This window comes from Talaromyces stipitatus, genomic scaffold (assembly GCF_000003125.1).
Source record: "Talaromyces stipitatus ATCC 10500 scf_1105507295555 genomic scaffold, whole genome shotgun sequence".
Lineage (NCBI taxonomy): Eukaryota > Fungi > Ascomycota > Eurotiomycetes > Eurotiales > Trichocomaceae > Talaromyces > Talaromyces stipitatus.
In genome coordinates this window covers 1,357,013-1,369,202 of record NW_002990116.1, presented here as the reverse complement: position 1 = coordinate 1,369,202, position 12,190 = coordinate 1,357,013, and the positions used below count along the sequence as shown (strand labels likewise).

General features: G+C 47.8%; 4 protein-coding genes across 5 annotated transcripts, besides 1 other annotated feature; 1 reads left to right on the top strand and 3 right to left on the bottom strand.

Moving 5' to 3' along the window:
• Positions 1 to 13: 13 nt before the first annotated feature.
• TSTA_116060 (catabolite degradation protein, putative) lies at positions 14 to 3,734 on the bottom strand (the record flags this gene model as incomplete). Its single annotated transcript, XM_002481762.1, has 7 exons — positions 14 to 521; positions 570 to 717; positions 776 to 1,259; positions 1,307 to 1,713; positions 1,775 to 1,869; positions 1,994 to 3,150; positions 3,714 to 3,734. 7 exons carry the CDS (start codon positions 3,732 to 3,734, stop codon positions 419 to 421), a joined length of 2,415 nt encoding a protein of 804 aa, XP_002481807.1. The 3' UTR covers positions 14 to 418.
• Positions 1,896 to 1,988: a microsatellite.
• An 824-nt stretch (positions 3,735 to 4,558) lies between the features above and the next one.
• On the bottom strand, positions 4,559 to 8,568 carry TSTA_116050 (inositol polyphosphate phosphatase, putative; the record flags this gene model as incomplete). Its single annotated transcript, XM_002481761.1, has 6 exons — positions 4,559 to 4,692; positions 4,743 to 5,410; positions 5,461 to 5,720; positions 5,773 to 5,982; positions 6,033 to 8,448; positions 8,521 to 8,568. 6 exons carry the CDS (start codon positions 8,566 to 8,568, stop codon positions 4,602 to 4,604), a joined length of 3,693 nt encoding a protein of 1,230 aa, XP_002481806.1. The 3' UTR covers positions 4,559 to 4,601.
• Positions 8,569 to 9,219: 651 nt separating this feature from the next.
• TSTA_116040 (uncharacterized protein) lies at positions 9,220 to 10,174 on the top strand. The gene is made up of 6 exons (XM_002481760.1): positions 9,220 to 9,292; positions 9,385 to 9,428; positions 9,501 to 9,574; positions 9,635 to 9,696; positions 9,768 to 9,869; positions 9,945 to 10,174. The coding sequence occupies exons 1-6, from the start codon at positions 9,288 to 9,290 to the stop codon at positions 10,024 to 10,026; spliced, it is 369 nt and encodes a 122-aa protein (XP_002481805.1). The 5' UTR covers positions 9,220 to 9,287; the 3' UTR covers positions 10,027 to 10,174.
• Positions 10,175 to 10,178: 4 nt separating this feature from the next.
• TSTA_116030 (proteasome component Pre6, putative) lies at positions 10,179 to 11,557 on the bottom strand. Of its 2 annotated transcripts, XM_002481758.1 has the most exons (5): positions 11,271 to 11,557; positions 11,209 to 11,215; positions 11,105 to 11,157; positions 10,658 to 11,045; positions 10,179 to 10,595 (listed from the first exon to the last, which is right to left on the bottom strand). In XM_002481758.1, the coding sequence occupies exons 1-5, from the start codon at positions 11,299 to 11,301 to the stop codon at positions 10,259 to 10,261; spliced, it is 816 nt and encodes a 271-aa protein (XP_002481803.1). In that variant the 5' UTR covers positions 11,302 to 11,557; the 3' UTR covers positions 10,179 to 10,258. The 2 variants fall into 2 exon arrangements, with proteins under 2 accessions (XP_002481803.1, XP_002481804.1); XM_002481759.1 differs by having other exon boundaries at positions 11,105 to 11,215.
• Between the last annotated feature and the right edge of the window lie 633 nt (positions 11,558 to 12,190).

Below are 12,190 nucleotides of genomic sequence, written 5' to 3'. Positions count from 1 at the left end.
TATGTACACTATTGATGTGATAGAATCAATTCTAGCTATGTGGGAATATCTCTGTAGCGCCATTCTACCTAGCCGATCCGTGCAAATGTTGAAAGATCCATGGATGAGTAAAAAAGCCTTGAAAACACTGAAGCAAGCATGAGGCGGCACCAACGCAGAATAAGATATCAGACAAACTTGCCGCATCAATGCTGGGTGATATAATAGATAAAATCAAGAATAGGGAGCAACCTAATCCATGATGCCATGTATAAGCAGAGGGATAAAAATCAATATATGTGAGGAGATTCATCTCCATTGATGATGATGCTATTGAATAATATGAGAAAGAAATATCAACTCGGCCAAAAACATGATAAATTTCGCCAGTTGTATACTCGGCATCATTTTGATTCCACCGCCGTCTTAGTAATTAGAGTTAGCTTGTCGTTGATCGAAGAGCGCTTATCCGCGTGAAATCCGAGGTCTTTGAAAGTCGACCTTTGTTTGAGCTGTCTTCGCTGGGGTTATCTCGTGTCCATCTAAACATGTCAGTAAGAATCCTATCAACAAAAGGAAGCGTCACGTACATCCGCACAACACAGTCGTCACCGGCCGATGCAAACATGCAAGGATTCTTCGGATTCCAAGATATTGCATTGACACATCCTTTTGTGTGTCCGTCCAATACTTCCACAAGGGCCCCGTTCTCTCTATGCCAGATATAAATCTGAGAGTCTAAACAAAATCAAGTGTCAGCCACAATAAAAAATAATTACAACTTGTGTAGGCGTACCCTCGCTTCCACTGACGACAAAGTTCTCGCCAGCACCGCCGAAACGGCTTCGAATAACCCACTCTCCCTGTTTCTGGCCATCAAAGCGACGAACAACCTCTGTCGTCTCTATATCCATAAGTTGTATTTGATTATTTCGGAGATTCAACAAAACATATCTGGAGTCGTGGCTGACGCTGACTGAAGTGATATGATTTTTGAGAGAAAGGCAGAATTCCTCTGCGCGTGACGCAAGATCATACACATACAGCTTGTCTTCATTATCGGATGCGACTAGTCGAGTTCCGTCCGGTGTGATGGCGCAGTCTTGTGCTCGGAATCCACCCCGCCACACATGTATTGGATTTCTAGACCGTAATCCCCAGTAACAGAGCGGCGCCTTATTGTCCATGGACGCAGTAACAAACGTCTCGCCATCCGGAGCCCATGCAGCAGAAGTAACTATATCGGTGTGGTGCTCAATCGTCATAAAACAGCGGCCGGTCTAAACAGTCAGTTTGATCCAGAAGTAGATATGGGAAGGAAACATACCTGAACATCCCAGACCTTGGCCGTCTTGTCCTGCGAACATGTGATGATCTTAGAGTCATCTGGGCTCCAGGTAGCAAATACCACAGCGTCATGATGTTCATAGAATTTGTGAATCACTGAAAACTTGTCTGTAGCATCGTAGATGATAACGGATTTATCCTTGCTGGTTGTAACGAGCTTCGTCCCATCGTGGGAAAACTCAACATACCAGACTTCATTTGAATGCCTCGTTAATTGCATCGTGTTGTGGCGAGGGAATGCGTTGCGGTCGCACATGTGATCAGAATATAACGATGGCGATTGTGCAGTGTTGTGGAATAAGCATTGATTGACCCAATTGCTCTTCACTTGGTTCAGAAGAGAAGCAAGCCGATGATCTGGAATCATTACTGCCGGAGAAATAAAAGCTACAGGGTGTTAGCTAAGCCTCAAGATTCAGATCAAGAAGAGGGGGACTGCAAAACATACTGGACAAATCAGAAAGTAACAGTTCTCGCGATAAAGCAATCGATCCATTCGAGCCTGACAATTCCCGGAGATGCTCGACCGGGCTCATCAACAGACTATACATGATTAGCTAGTCATTGGTAAAAAAAAAAAGAAAGAAAGAAAGAAAGAAAGAAAAGAAAAGAAAAGAAAGAAAGAAAGAAAAGAAAAGAAAAAAAGACGGAAAGACAAGAAACTTACCTCGACAGAGCATGAAGTTGCGGGATATTATGATTTAACGGAGTCAACTCTTGCCGAAGAACCATCAAAGCCGCACCCAAATCTCGAGCCTCTAGTAATTCCAAGAATTTCTGTTGTCGCAATAGGAAAAGCATTTCATTCTTGTCTGCAGTCTCGGCAAGAGCCAGCTTGCCCCACGACGATGGAGATTCGTATTCTCCATCGGTTCCCTCATGACCCTCTTCAAAGGACTCCAGAAGTAAATGTTCCGCTTCAGCCCATTGTCCATCAAGCACTGCATTCCTAAAAGCCACCACGGCGGGAGATTCCAACTCATATCCGCTCTCCCTACTAAGAGCACTTGCAGCCCCGCTGTAGCCCAGATCATAGAGCCCCTGTATCAAGATCCTGGTGACTTCCTCCCGGTCATGACCAAAATACGACGAAGATAGAGCTGATGATTTCGCCGCCGACCCGTTAGTGTTGTTTGACTGCCCGTTGTTCAGATGGCTGTTGTTCGATTTCCCCTTCAACGAGCTCTTCCCCCGCATCGATGACGTAGACAACAATCCGTTCGATGCATCTGGCCGTCCATTTGCAGTCCTCGTAGAGTCTCCATTATTGGGCCGCATGTTTTCCAAACGCCTGCGCTTGGGGGAGGGTGGAAGGCCTTCTGCTCGGCCTGCTGTTGACCGTTGTGTTCCGCGGGTACCCGCAGAAGAAACGTCGGTGGCTAGCGGAGGGCGGGCAGAGCTTCGCACACCAGTTTCCGAGGATTCTGATACAGAAGACGACGAAGACGAAGACGAACCCTCGGAGCGGCGTCGACGGCGGCGGCGGCGGGGGTTATGAGCTGGAGTCAGCGTAATCTCGGACACCTGATTTGTACTAACCCCGTTACCGTTGGAGGTAGGATGTAGAGGAGGGGAATATCCGGTATATTGGGAGAAACTTTGCTCTTCTTCTGTGAGAGGATACGGGTCTGAAATGAGATCTTCGATATTGAACGATGCAGAGCTAGTGGTGCTAGGGGAATCGGGGTGGTCGGAGGCGATAGGGGAGGGAGAGTCTGTCGGATCTTGGTCTGCCAGGTCGAAAATGGACGAGTGGCCTTCGACCTGGCTCCGGAAAAGAACCAGGTAGGCTGTAGAGGTGGTTGTCGGGAGATCGTAGCCAAGCTGTGCTTCAGTTCAGTTCAGCCGACGCTCTAGTTAGTATTTAGGCGCGATGCGTAGTGAATCAAATGTGAATATAGAACCCAGACCACACAGAAGGTGGAAGTGGGAGCAAAGATGATGAAGAGTAAGAATAGCAAGACGACGGTGGTTGATATAGCAGGAAGCGCAGGAAGTTGCTGGTGGTCAAGTGGGAAGTCAGCAGCTTATCACGTCTATCCGCGCGGAGTAGGAAGGAAGCTCCACTTACTATGTACTATCATAGCCTACAGCCACTGTGGATTCGCAGACGATGGAAAGACCATACAAATATACAAAGTCAGGAAAGCAAGCAAAAACAATAATGATAAGACGACAAAAGACAAATATATTCAAGTGATTCGTGGACTAGTGGTATGGGAGAATATGAGTCGGAAAAGACCGCAGAGAAACGGAGCCCGTTGGCCGCTCGTCCGTCCTCTACCACTACTACGTACTCTCAAGCGCTGTGTATATGAGTATGTACGTATTCAATTAACTAATTACTGAGGATGCAGTTATCCTATCTGTCTGTACTCTATACATACGGCTATCGGTGTTGGGCTCATAGGCGTATGTACAAGTCATCTGCCGTGCGGAGCTGTTAACAATGAACAGTCAGGCAGCTAACTAACTGTATTGACAAGTCACGAGGATTGCTGTCACCTGAGCTACTTAGCTGTTACTCTAGACAGTCCAACATCTCCATGCGTATAAACACCAAGATCGAACGAGTCAAAACGCATACCACAGAAAATGCTCCATAGAAATCATGACGCCATCATGATCAGAAACCATTGCCACAGACAGACAGACAGAGAAGTATATAAAGTTATCCCCTCCTCGATCCAACATCTTCATCCCCAAACAATCCCTCAATTATCTATTATCTCTTCACGATATTATATTAGTACCTCCTACGAGTCTACGAGTACACAATGGGCTGTAACTGCGGAGCCAATTCCTGCCCCTGCTCGGGCGTCGGTACCTGCACCTGCGACAGCAACTGTGCCTGCAAGAGCTGCGGAGTATGTATCCTTTCGATTATGTACACTGGAACAACGAAACTGACATTTCATTGATCAATAGAAGTAATTCTTGACTTTCCTGCACCGAATTGACCGCCATTAGGTTTATTGTGGGAGGAGCCAGTTGGATGGATGAGCGGATGTCGACGAAGTATCTACGAGAAATGCAATAATATAATATCTAATATTGAATTACATTCATGTTCGTATATTAGATTAATAATCTTCTTCACCATAGTAGACATTTCATGTATCGTTGGCAATGCTCGTCATGGAATCCCATCAAAACAACCTCCCCCCCCCCCATTTTTGAAGTCCCCCAAATGCCCACCACGCTAGCGTCATCATAAGCAGTAGAACAAAACGCCGGAGAATATGCTATATCATTGACATAAAGGCTAGACGTATTTACGTCTTTGGCTTGGACGACCCGCCGGATGTAATCACTTCTCGAGCCTGTTCTCGCTCCATGCCAAAGACATTCACTAGATACTCGATACTGCCGAATCGTTAGCGGTGTTCGAAGTATGAAGTGAAAAGAAAACGTACCTAGATTCACAAGCAAGTCTCTTCTTCTCCTTTGAAAATTCCTTCTGACACGCCTCCCACGCGGCTGCCCGTTCCTCGGGTAGGATGCTTTTCACTCGCATCTTGAAAGACGCACTAACCGGCCGATGATCCGATGCTCGCACCTCATGTCGTCGATACTCGGTCTGCTTGACTTTACCGATTCCACGATACAAAATCCTATCACACCACGCAGGAGATCGCTTCTTGTCACTCGTGTCGTATTCATCCGAGTTAACGTCGTACTTGTAGGTTGGTGCAAACGTAATCGGTGCTTCGGTAAACGTTCGAAGACGGAAGCTCGGGTTCTTTCGTTTGGACGCAAGCAGTTGATCTCGTTCCAACAACTTGGGAAGATTGTTCTGTCGTACCGCGTCGATAACCACATTGCGAGACATGGAGTCAATCCGATAATTCAAATCTCCATTGAGAATGCATATCTCGTGATCCAAAATCATCGACCCGTCACCACCGTTCACGAAGAGGTCAGTCCGCGTGCTAAGGCTATGCTCCGGAGGAAGAGACTCTGCTTCGAGAATTGCTGCAATATCGTTGTTTCGGTGTGCTGTATGTGACTGGCCGGCAGCCAAATGGCAATTAATAAAACACATCGAACTGTCATCGAGCACAAATCGCAATATCAAAGCTCCCTGATACATGTTAGCAGGTATTAAACCCAACTTCATGATACCAACCATACCTTATTGCCGTGCAGGCCCCCCATTCCGCGCTTGACTTCTGCGGCACTGACATTGCGAACTCTTTCTCGCTCCTTCTGCTTGATAAAAACACACGTAAATAACCCCACGAGGTTAGCAGTGTGGAGAAGAACATATGATTCTTCAAGAGGCATGGCGTTATTGATGCAAGCCGCCAGATGATCGCGCCACACCCGGTACTGCCGGCTCATATGCTCTTTTTCATTGTTCTCTCGTTTTTTGCTTCCTAGGAGTAAACTTTCTGTGGAGATATTAGTTTTGTCCTATATATCAAATCAGGTAAAAATACGCACTGGCAGTGATCTTCTTGTCTTCCAGATCGACTAATTCCTGGAATCCAAACACCAAAATCTCTGGAGGTTGCTCTGCGTGGATAGCGTTTTCAATAAACGCACTGCCATGCAAATCCCGAGGCACAGAAGCCCCAGCGTTCCAAGTCACTATCGTCGCTCGTATTTCCCGGAAATTGCAGTATTCGACGTCTCTTCTTTGCATACGCGACTCTGTATACTGTCAGCAAACTATCCATCCTTGAAAGAGAATCTTCACACACCCAGCCAGTCGTCTTCCAACATGCCATCCCACAGGCGCAGATAGTTATCTGTCCCAAGCGAAACGACCTGGAGGCGATTCATTGTCCATAACGAGCTCGGATCAAGTACAAGTCCACACACAGGGCTTTCATGAGCATGCCAATCCTTCTTCACGGTCCATGGGTTAGTCGATACGTCGTAAACGTATATCATTCCCGTTTTGTATGCAGCCCAGAGATAATCTCCCACGACTGCCAGCGAGTTGATCTTGTAGACACTGACGTTCACGGAAGCCACGCACGAATAATCGGTCGAGGAATATACAGTGACCTTCCCGTCGGCATGGCCCAGGTAGACGCGGCCGCCGTCTTTCGTAGTATGTGTCCCAGATGTCACATCTCCGGTGTGGTTTGCTCCCAATGGTTTCTTCAACACTTGGAATGCTTCTCCGTGGGCATCTGGACGGTAAACTCGAACTTCCTTGCCAGTGGCAAGCCACAAGTCATCTCCAACAACCATAGAGAACGTGTGCCCCTTCGCCACGCGATCCTGCGGACTGTCATAGCTATATTGAAGATTCGGGGTACCGGTCTCGTCTGGCGGCCACACCAACAACTTTCCCTCATCGTCCAGAGTCCACATTTCTTTTTTATGACGATATATCCTAATGACTTCACGTCTCGAAGGATATGATCGTGATGTGACAATAGACTGCGTGTTGATATCTATCTCATGAATTTCCCCTGCGCTGGTACCAACCCACAGACGAGTTCCCTCATCTTCTAGGCCAGTCCCAGGTTTAAAGGCCACCGTATGAGCCTTGATAGTTTCTCCATGACTAATACTCAATATCTGCTCCCCCGTCGTGAGATCCCAAACCCGCGTTAAGTAGCCGGTAGTACACGCATGTTTACCGCACACGTCAAACTCACGTGTGTCGTATCGAGTTGGAATCGTAAGAGGACCCGTTTTGAAGATTGGAGGACGACGGTTAACTTGGGAAGAATCGGGATAGTCCGTTCTGGACACTGGAGCTTCTTCTGGGTAGGCTTCGTCTTCTGAATCTCTCGAATCGCTTCTCGATGCCTGCTTAGACATGGTATGAGAAGTAATTTGTGAGCGATGTTGACGGATTTTGGATGTTTGAGGCGTATCTGGACCAAGCTTGCCACTGACGGTAGCGGTCTGCCTACGAGGCGGAGGGGCAAACCGTGTATTCATCTCCAGTGTCGGGAGGCGACTCGGAGTAGGTATCTTGGGTGCTCGGGAGGGCATATCAAGTGATGTTCTAGGCGGTAGGTCGGGGTTCCTCAACTCACTTGGGCCGACACTTCGCGGCTGGCCATCGCGAGGTGGTAAACTTGGGCGTAGCTCCGGCCGATCATCATCGGGCAGCGTTTTGTGACCTACTGGCCTTGCTAATCTAGAATCTCGCGTGTTTGAGACAATCTGACTCGCTGATCTTGAATGGTTTGAGGGTGAGAGACCAGTGCCCCTTCTTGTGAAGCCAAACTCCCTTGCATCTGTTGGATGTGATGTAACCAAAGGTGGCCGGCTTCTAGCATCGGTAGACTGAGTTGCATTCGTGACTGGACGAGTACTTCGATCAACAGGAGGTGGTAAAGAAATAGGCTCCGGAGTTGTAGATAGCGATCTTGATATTTTAGGCGATTTGCGCGGTGGCTGGCCTGCCTTAACTTGGGGCTTTTCGGGACTGCTTGGAGGTGTGCTGAACGGCGAGATTTGGGCTGTCGTAGGCTGATTTCGCTCGTGCGTTGGAGTAAGTGCGCGAACATCTAGATTGGACATATTTGCCGGTTTGGCCGGAATCTTCGGCTTCTCTCCTCTACTGACAGGAGGCGGAACAGAGGAGCTCTTTACCGAACCGCTAGGTGAATGTTCTCGGGATGCCTGAGGAGCGCCGGCTGACCTGGCTCCCGGAGAATTTGGAACCCTTGTCCCTGCTGGACCGGGTGGGCTTCTCGCTCGTGGATTCGTAGCGGGTGTTATATCGGAGGTTCCTCGATTGAAGGAAGGCCAGTGCCCACCGTTCTGTCCATTAGCCCCGCGAGGAGGAGAACGAGGTGACTCGACGGTCAGGCTCGGTGTCATCTGCGGTATAGAGCGGAGGTTCATTGACAGGGGACGAGAGAATCTCCGAGATCCTGGAGACTTTTCCCGCTTGGAGTCCATCCATGGTGCATTTGATGTTCTATCGACAGCAGACACCGACCCATTTTCCGAGCCACCGCTGACTGCCCATGGTGAATGAGAGCGAGGTAAGTCCAATGATGCACGAACTATTGGGTGAGACTCATCCTCCAAATCCTTGAATCTCGGGCGGGATATCCGGTCATAATTTGATCCAGGAGTAGGTGGTTTGCTTTTGGAGTACGAAAGGTGTTCGAAATGAGACAATAGAGAGGATACCGGTTTCTACACATAAGAATGTCAGATCATCGAAGCCTGCGTATGTCGTGCAATAATGCGCATAATATTTGAACTCACAAGCGGCGCCTCATCGGCACCTTCCACATCCTTCCTTTCTTCAGCCATGTCCCCTAGGCTCAACTTGGCTCAAATAGAGCCAAAACATATGTCCTATATTCTTTCCAGGTGTGTACAGCCAAAAGAGACCCGGTTCTGGCTCAGTAATCAAATTGGTCAGATGTCGGCGGGGTGGCTTAGATGTGGAAAGGTTCAGCCTAAGCTAACCGGGGCCGTAGAGTAAATTGTATCTCTTCAAGCTCAGTCCTGTATGAAAACGTTTCTAATAGGCGTTATTCCGGAGATTCAATATAGGAGGAGTCAAGGAGTTCCGCCCGCGTCCGCTTCTTTTTTGTATATGGGGATGACGACGGCCATGACTTCGGCGGTGGAGTATGAGCATTTAGTGAATTTACTTACATGGCTATGTCATCCTTGGGAATACGGTGACGACGGAATAATGGCACAGGTAGATGAGAGAGTAGTCGGATAGCACAATTTTGGATTCAACAACAAGAAGAAGAGAATCGGCGTAGATATATATAAAAATCATAAAAGGGAGAAGGGCAACTACGTAGTTGCAGAGACTAGACTCACTAAAGCGCAGATCACGGCCAAGCGGGAACGCAAGGAGGTGGCGCCCCTGATTGGACGATAAATTATACTCGAGACCGTTCAGGAACATCCCACTTGTTGACATATACTCACTCTTTCTCTTCTGACCGTCTATATATATCCCTTCGTACTATCATTGAAATACATCCTTTCTAATCGCAGACTCTGTCAAGATGTGGTACGTACTTCCACCCCTCACTCGCGTTCTAAAACTTCCAAAGGTCAACGCAACATTCCTGAAGATATACAAACTAATGCTTTCCTACATAGCAAACACGTTCTAAACGCTCAGGTGTCCATCCGTTCTCCGTGCTGTACGTCTTGCTCCATACCGAGATCCTACGAACGACTTCTTCGCAGCTGCTGACGGCAAACACGAATACCAGGTCGAAAGTGGTTCGATTGCGCCGAATGCCATCAAGAACAAGAATCTCATCCTTTGATGCAATCATTTGATATGGTAAAGCTTACCTGATGCGCCCTACACGACTGAGGAATGTGGCTCTAACCTAGTCGCTAGACCTTTGCATGCAAAAAGTGCAAAAAATGCTTTCGTAAAGATACATCCGAGTTCGAAGAAAGGTAAACGAATCGAAAGCACAAAAACAAAGTCGCATGACGGGGACAACAGACTGAAAGAGCTTGGTATCTAGTGATGAATATTGTCCGCACTGTGACAACCATTTCGTTATTGAAGCAAAGACTCCCCAGGCTTCGCTACAAGTGGAGGGCGAGGACGTTCGTATGGACGCGAGGTGCGTATCGACTCCTCCATTTGTTCGTACCTAATTTCTTCTTCGATACTGATCGTTATCCTTTTTGTGTGTTAGAATGCTCAAAGATGATCGCGTTCGAGGCGACGCAGAACGATCTATATTCAATATTCGAGATGCAGCAGACAGACTGGGATAAGCAGGCGGAAGGCGATAACGACGAAACGAACCTTAATATTCGAATGCATACTCTTTGATACGGCGTTTTCCTTCTGTCTATAAATATTTTGGTCGCGATCAGGTGTAATCAGCGCGTCTACATGCAAATACTGTACCAAGGACTTCCGATATGCACGACATAAAATTCCATTTATTTGTAATATTCGCCCCTTGCTCTATTACATCTGCCATCCAGATACTCCGTAACTACTCTAGCTCTCAGAACCTTCGCCTGTAGTGCCTGCTCGTGTCAGAATGGCAGCTGTTCCAGTTCCCGGCGTCCGTCCAGTCTTCTTCTTGGCCGCCTCTTCCTGTTTCTCAGCTTCGATACTCTTGACGTAAGCCTCGATGTGCTCCGTAGGAAGCATCTCTATGGGCTTGCCAGGTGCCATTATAGCAATCTCAATGTTCTTTGCGCCGGTCTGCACAACTTCCAGTAACGACTTGATAGTGAGTTGAAGGGTGGCTTCACGATCCATATTGTCCTTGTGGTTTCTTTCGAGGAATTCACGGACGGTCTTGCTCGAGCGGCCGATAGCATTTGCTTTCCTATAGCACCCATGATAATTAGCACACACACGGTTTATAAACAGAAAAGTAGATTGTCCCACCATGCAGAGTAGATTCCAGAAGGCTCGGTCTGATACAGCCGAGGAGTATTATCACCCTTATCAAAGCCGACAATCAAAGTACTGATACCGAATGGACGGACACCACCACTCTGAGTGTATCGTTGTTGCACACCGGCGACATATTTGGTAATGTATTCGATGGTTACGGGATCTTCAACGGTCAGGCGGTGAGACTGCGCTTCTAGTCGAGCTTTGTCGATTAAGATTCGAGCATCGGCGTTCAGGCCGGCAAAGGCAAGGCAGACGTGGGTATCAATTAAACCGATCTTCGAGGGCGTGATGCGGGTATCTTGGAGTTTCATGGCGGATCGTTTCTCGCAGCCCAACACGACAATATCTTTTCCCTTGACACCGACGGCACATGTCCCTTTATTCGCGGTCAATCGAGATGCTCCCTTTTCTCGTGGCTGCGCAGTTGGTATTTACCTCTCTTCACAGCTTCTAGAGCATATTCCACCTGGAAGACGTGTCCATCGGGACTGGAATGGGTTAGACAAGGGTATTCATGAGATGAATGGCAACTCGTTTACCTGAAAACTGTAGAAGATTGATCAGTATCTCATCGAATAGACAGATGGGTAAGCTATCGTACCTGAAAGTGCTCTATCGTAGCCCGACGCCATGTTGGTGCTGTATAAAGCTTGCTACGTTATTGAATGAGGTATAATAGGACGTTGAGCACTGAGGAAGAGCTTGATAATAGTCGGTAAGCAGAAGGAAGATGGCTGATGATATTGGGAAGCTGCGATGACGGATACAACAGCACCAAGGGAAGATACGAAGGCAGCTGTCTCTGAGCTCCAGCACCGCGGCTATGCGTCTAGCGCGCTTGTCCACCAATAAGGGCTAAGCATTCTGTTGCCATCTCGATCTCACCCTCCTCTGTTCACTGCCATTTGTCTCTTTTACTCTAAACTATTTTATCTTCATCTTACGAGCCTTCAGCAGCAAGTCATTTTGCCTACCATGATTGACTGCAGGTCTGCTAGGTTCGGTGCCAGGCCATAGTTACGGCTCCGCAACTCCATTTCCAGGGGAGTTGCAATCACGATCCGGAATGATCCCTGGAGACGACAAAGAGCTGGGCTTCAGGAAAAAGACATGGCATGATCAAAGCAGAGACAGGAACAAGATCCTCCGGATGCTGCGGCAGTTTCCTAGTGGCTCAAGGACAAACAAAGCGGGGACTCTGTGTTGCTCCAGGAAAAGTTCCTCCGCTTATCACATTCAATATTCCCTTTCTCCTGTCTCGACTCTATATGAATGTCACTGCGATCTTCATCAGTTACTGTATACATCGTTGAAGTTTGCAATTAAATGACTATATGTATAGAATACTCCTTCGAAGATATCCATCCGCCGCTTCACGCAAGGAAATCCCGCGCCGTCAATCCGAACTTCCGCTACTGTAACCTCTCGAACAGGCAACAGGGATAATGATAGGATGGCATAGCAGCTTCTTTATGACTCGTTGTGACCATACCGAGGTTTTAGGCACAAGATAGCTGTCAG

What these genes read in the sequence shown, in the direction of transcription:
- TSTA_116030 (XM_002481758.1), bottom strand. Translation starts at nt 11,301, where the DNA reads ATGGCGTCGGGCTACGATAGAGCACTTTCAG. An exon ending in TCTAGAAGCTGTGAAGAGAG is followed by an intron (nt 11,046 to 11,104) that starts GTAAATACCAAC and finishes CCGCGAATAAAG; the next exon opens with GGACATGTGCCGTCGGTGTC. An exon ending in TCTGGAATCTACTCTGCATG is followed by an intron (nt 10,596 to 10,657) that starts GTGGGACAATCT and finishes TGGGTGCTATAG; the next exon opens with GAAAGCAAATGCTATCGGCC.
- TSTA_116040 (XM_002481760.1), top strand. An exon ending in GTCCATCCGTTCTCCGTGCT is followed by an intron (nt 9,429 to 9,500) that starts GTACGTCTTGCT and finishes CACGAATACCAG; the next exon opens with GTCGAAAGTGGTTCGATTGC. An exon ending in GACGTTCGTATGGACGCGAG is followed by an intron (nt 9,870 to 9,944) that starts GTGCGTATCGAC and finishes TTTGTGTGTTAG; the next exon opens with AATGCTCAAAGATGATCGCG.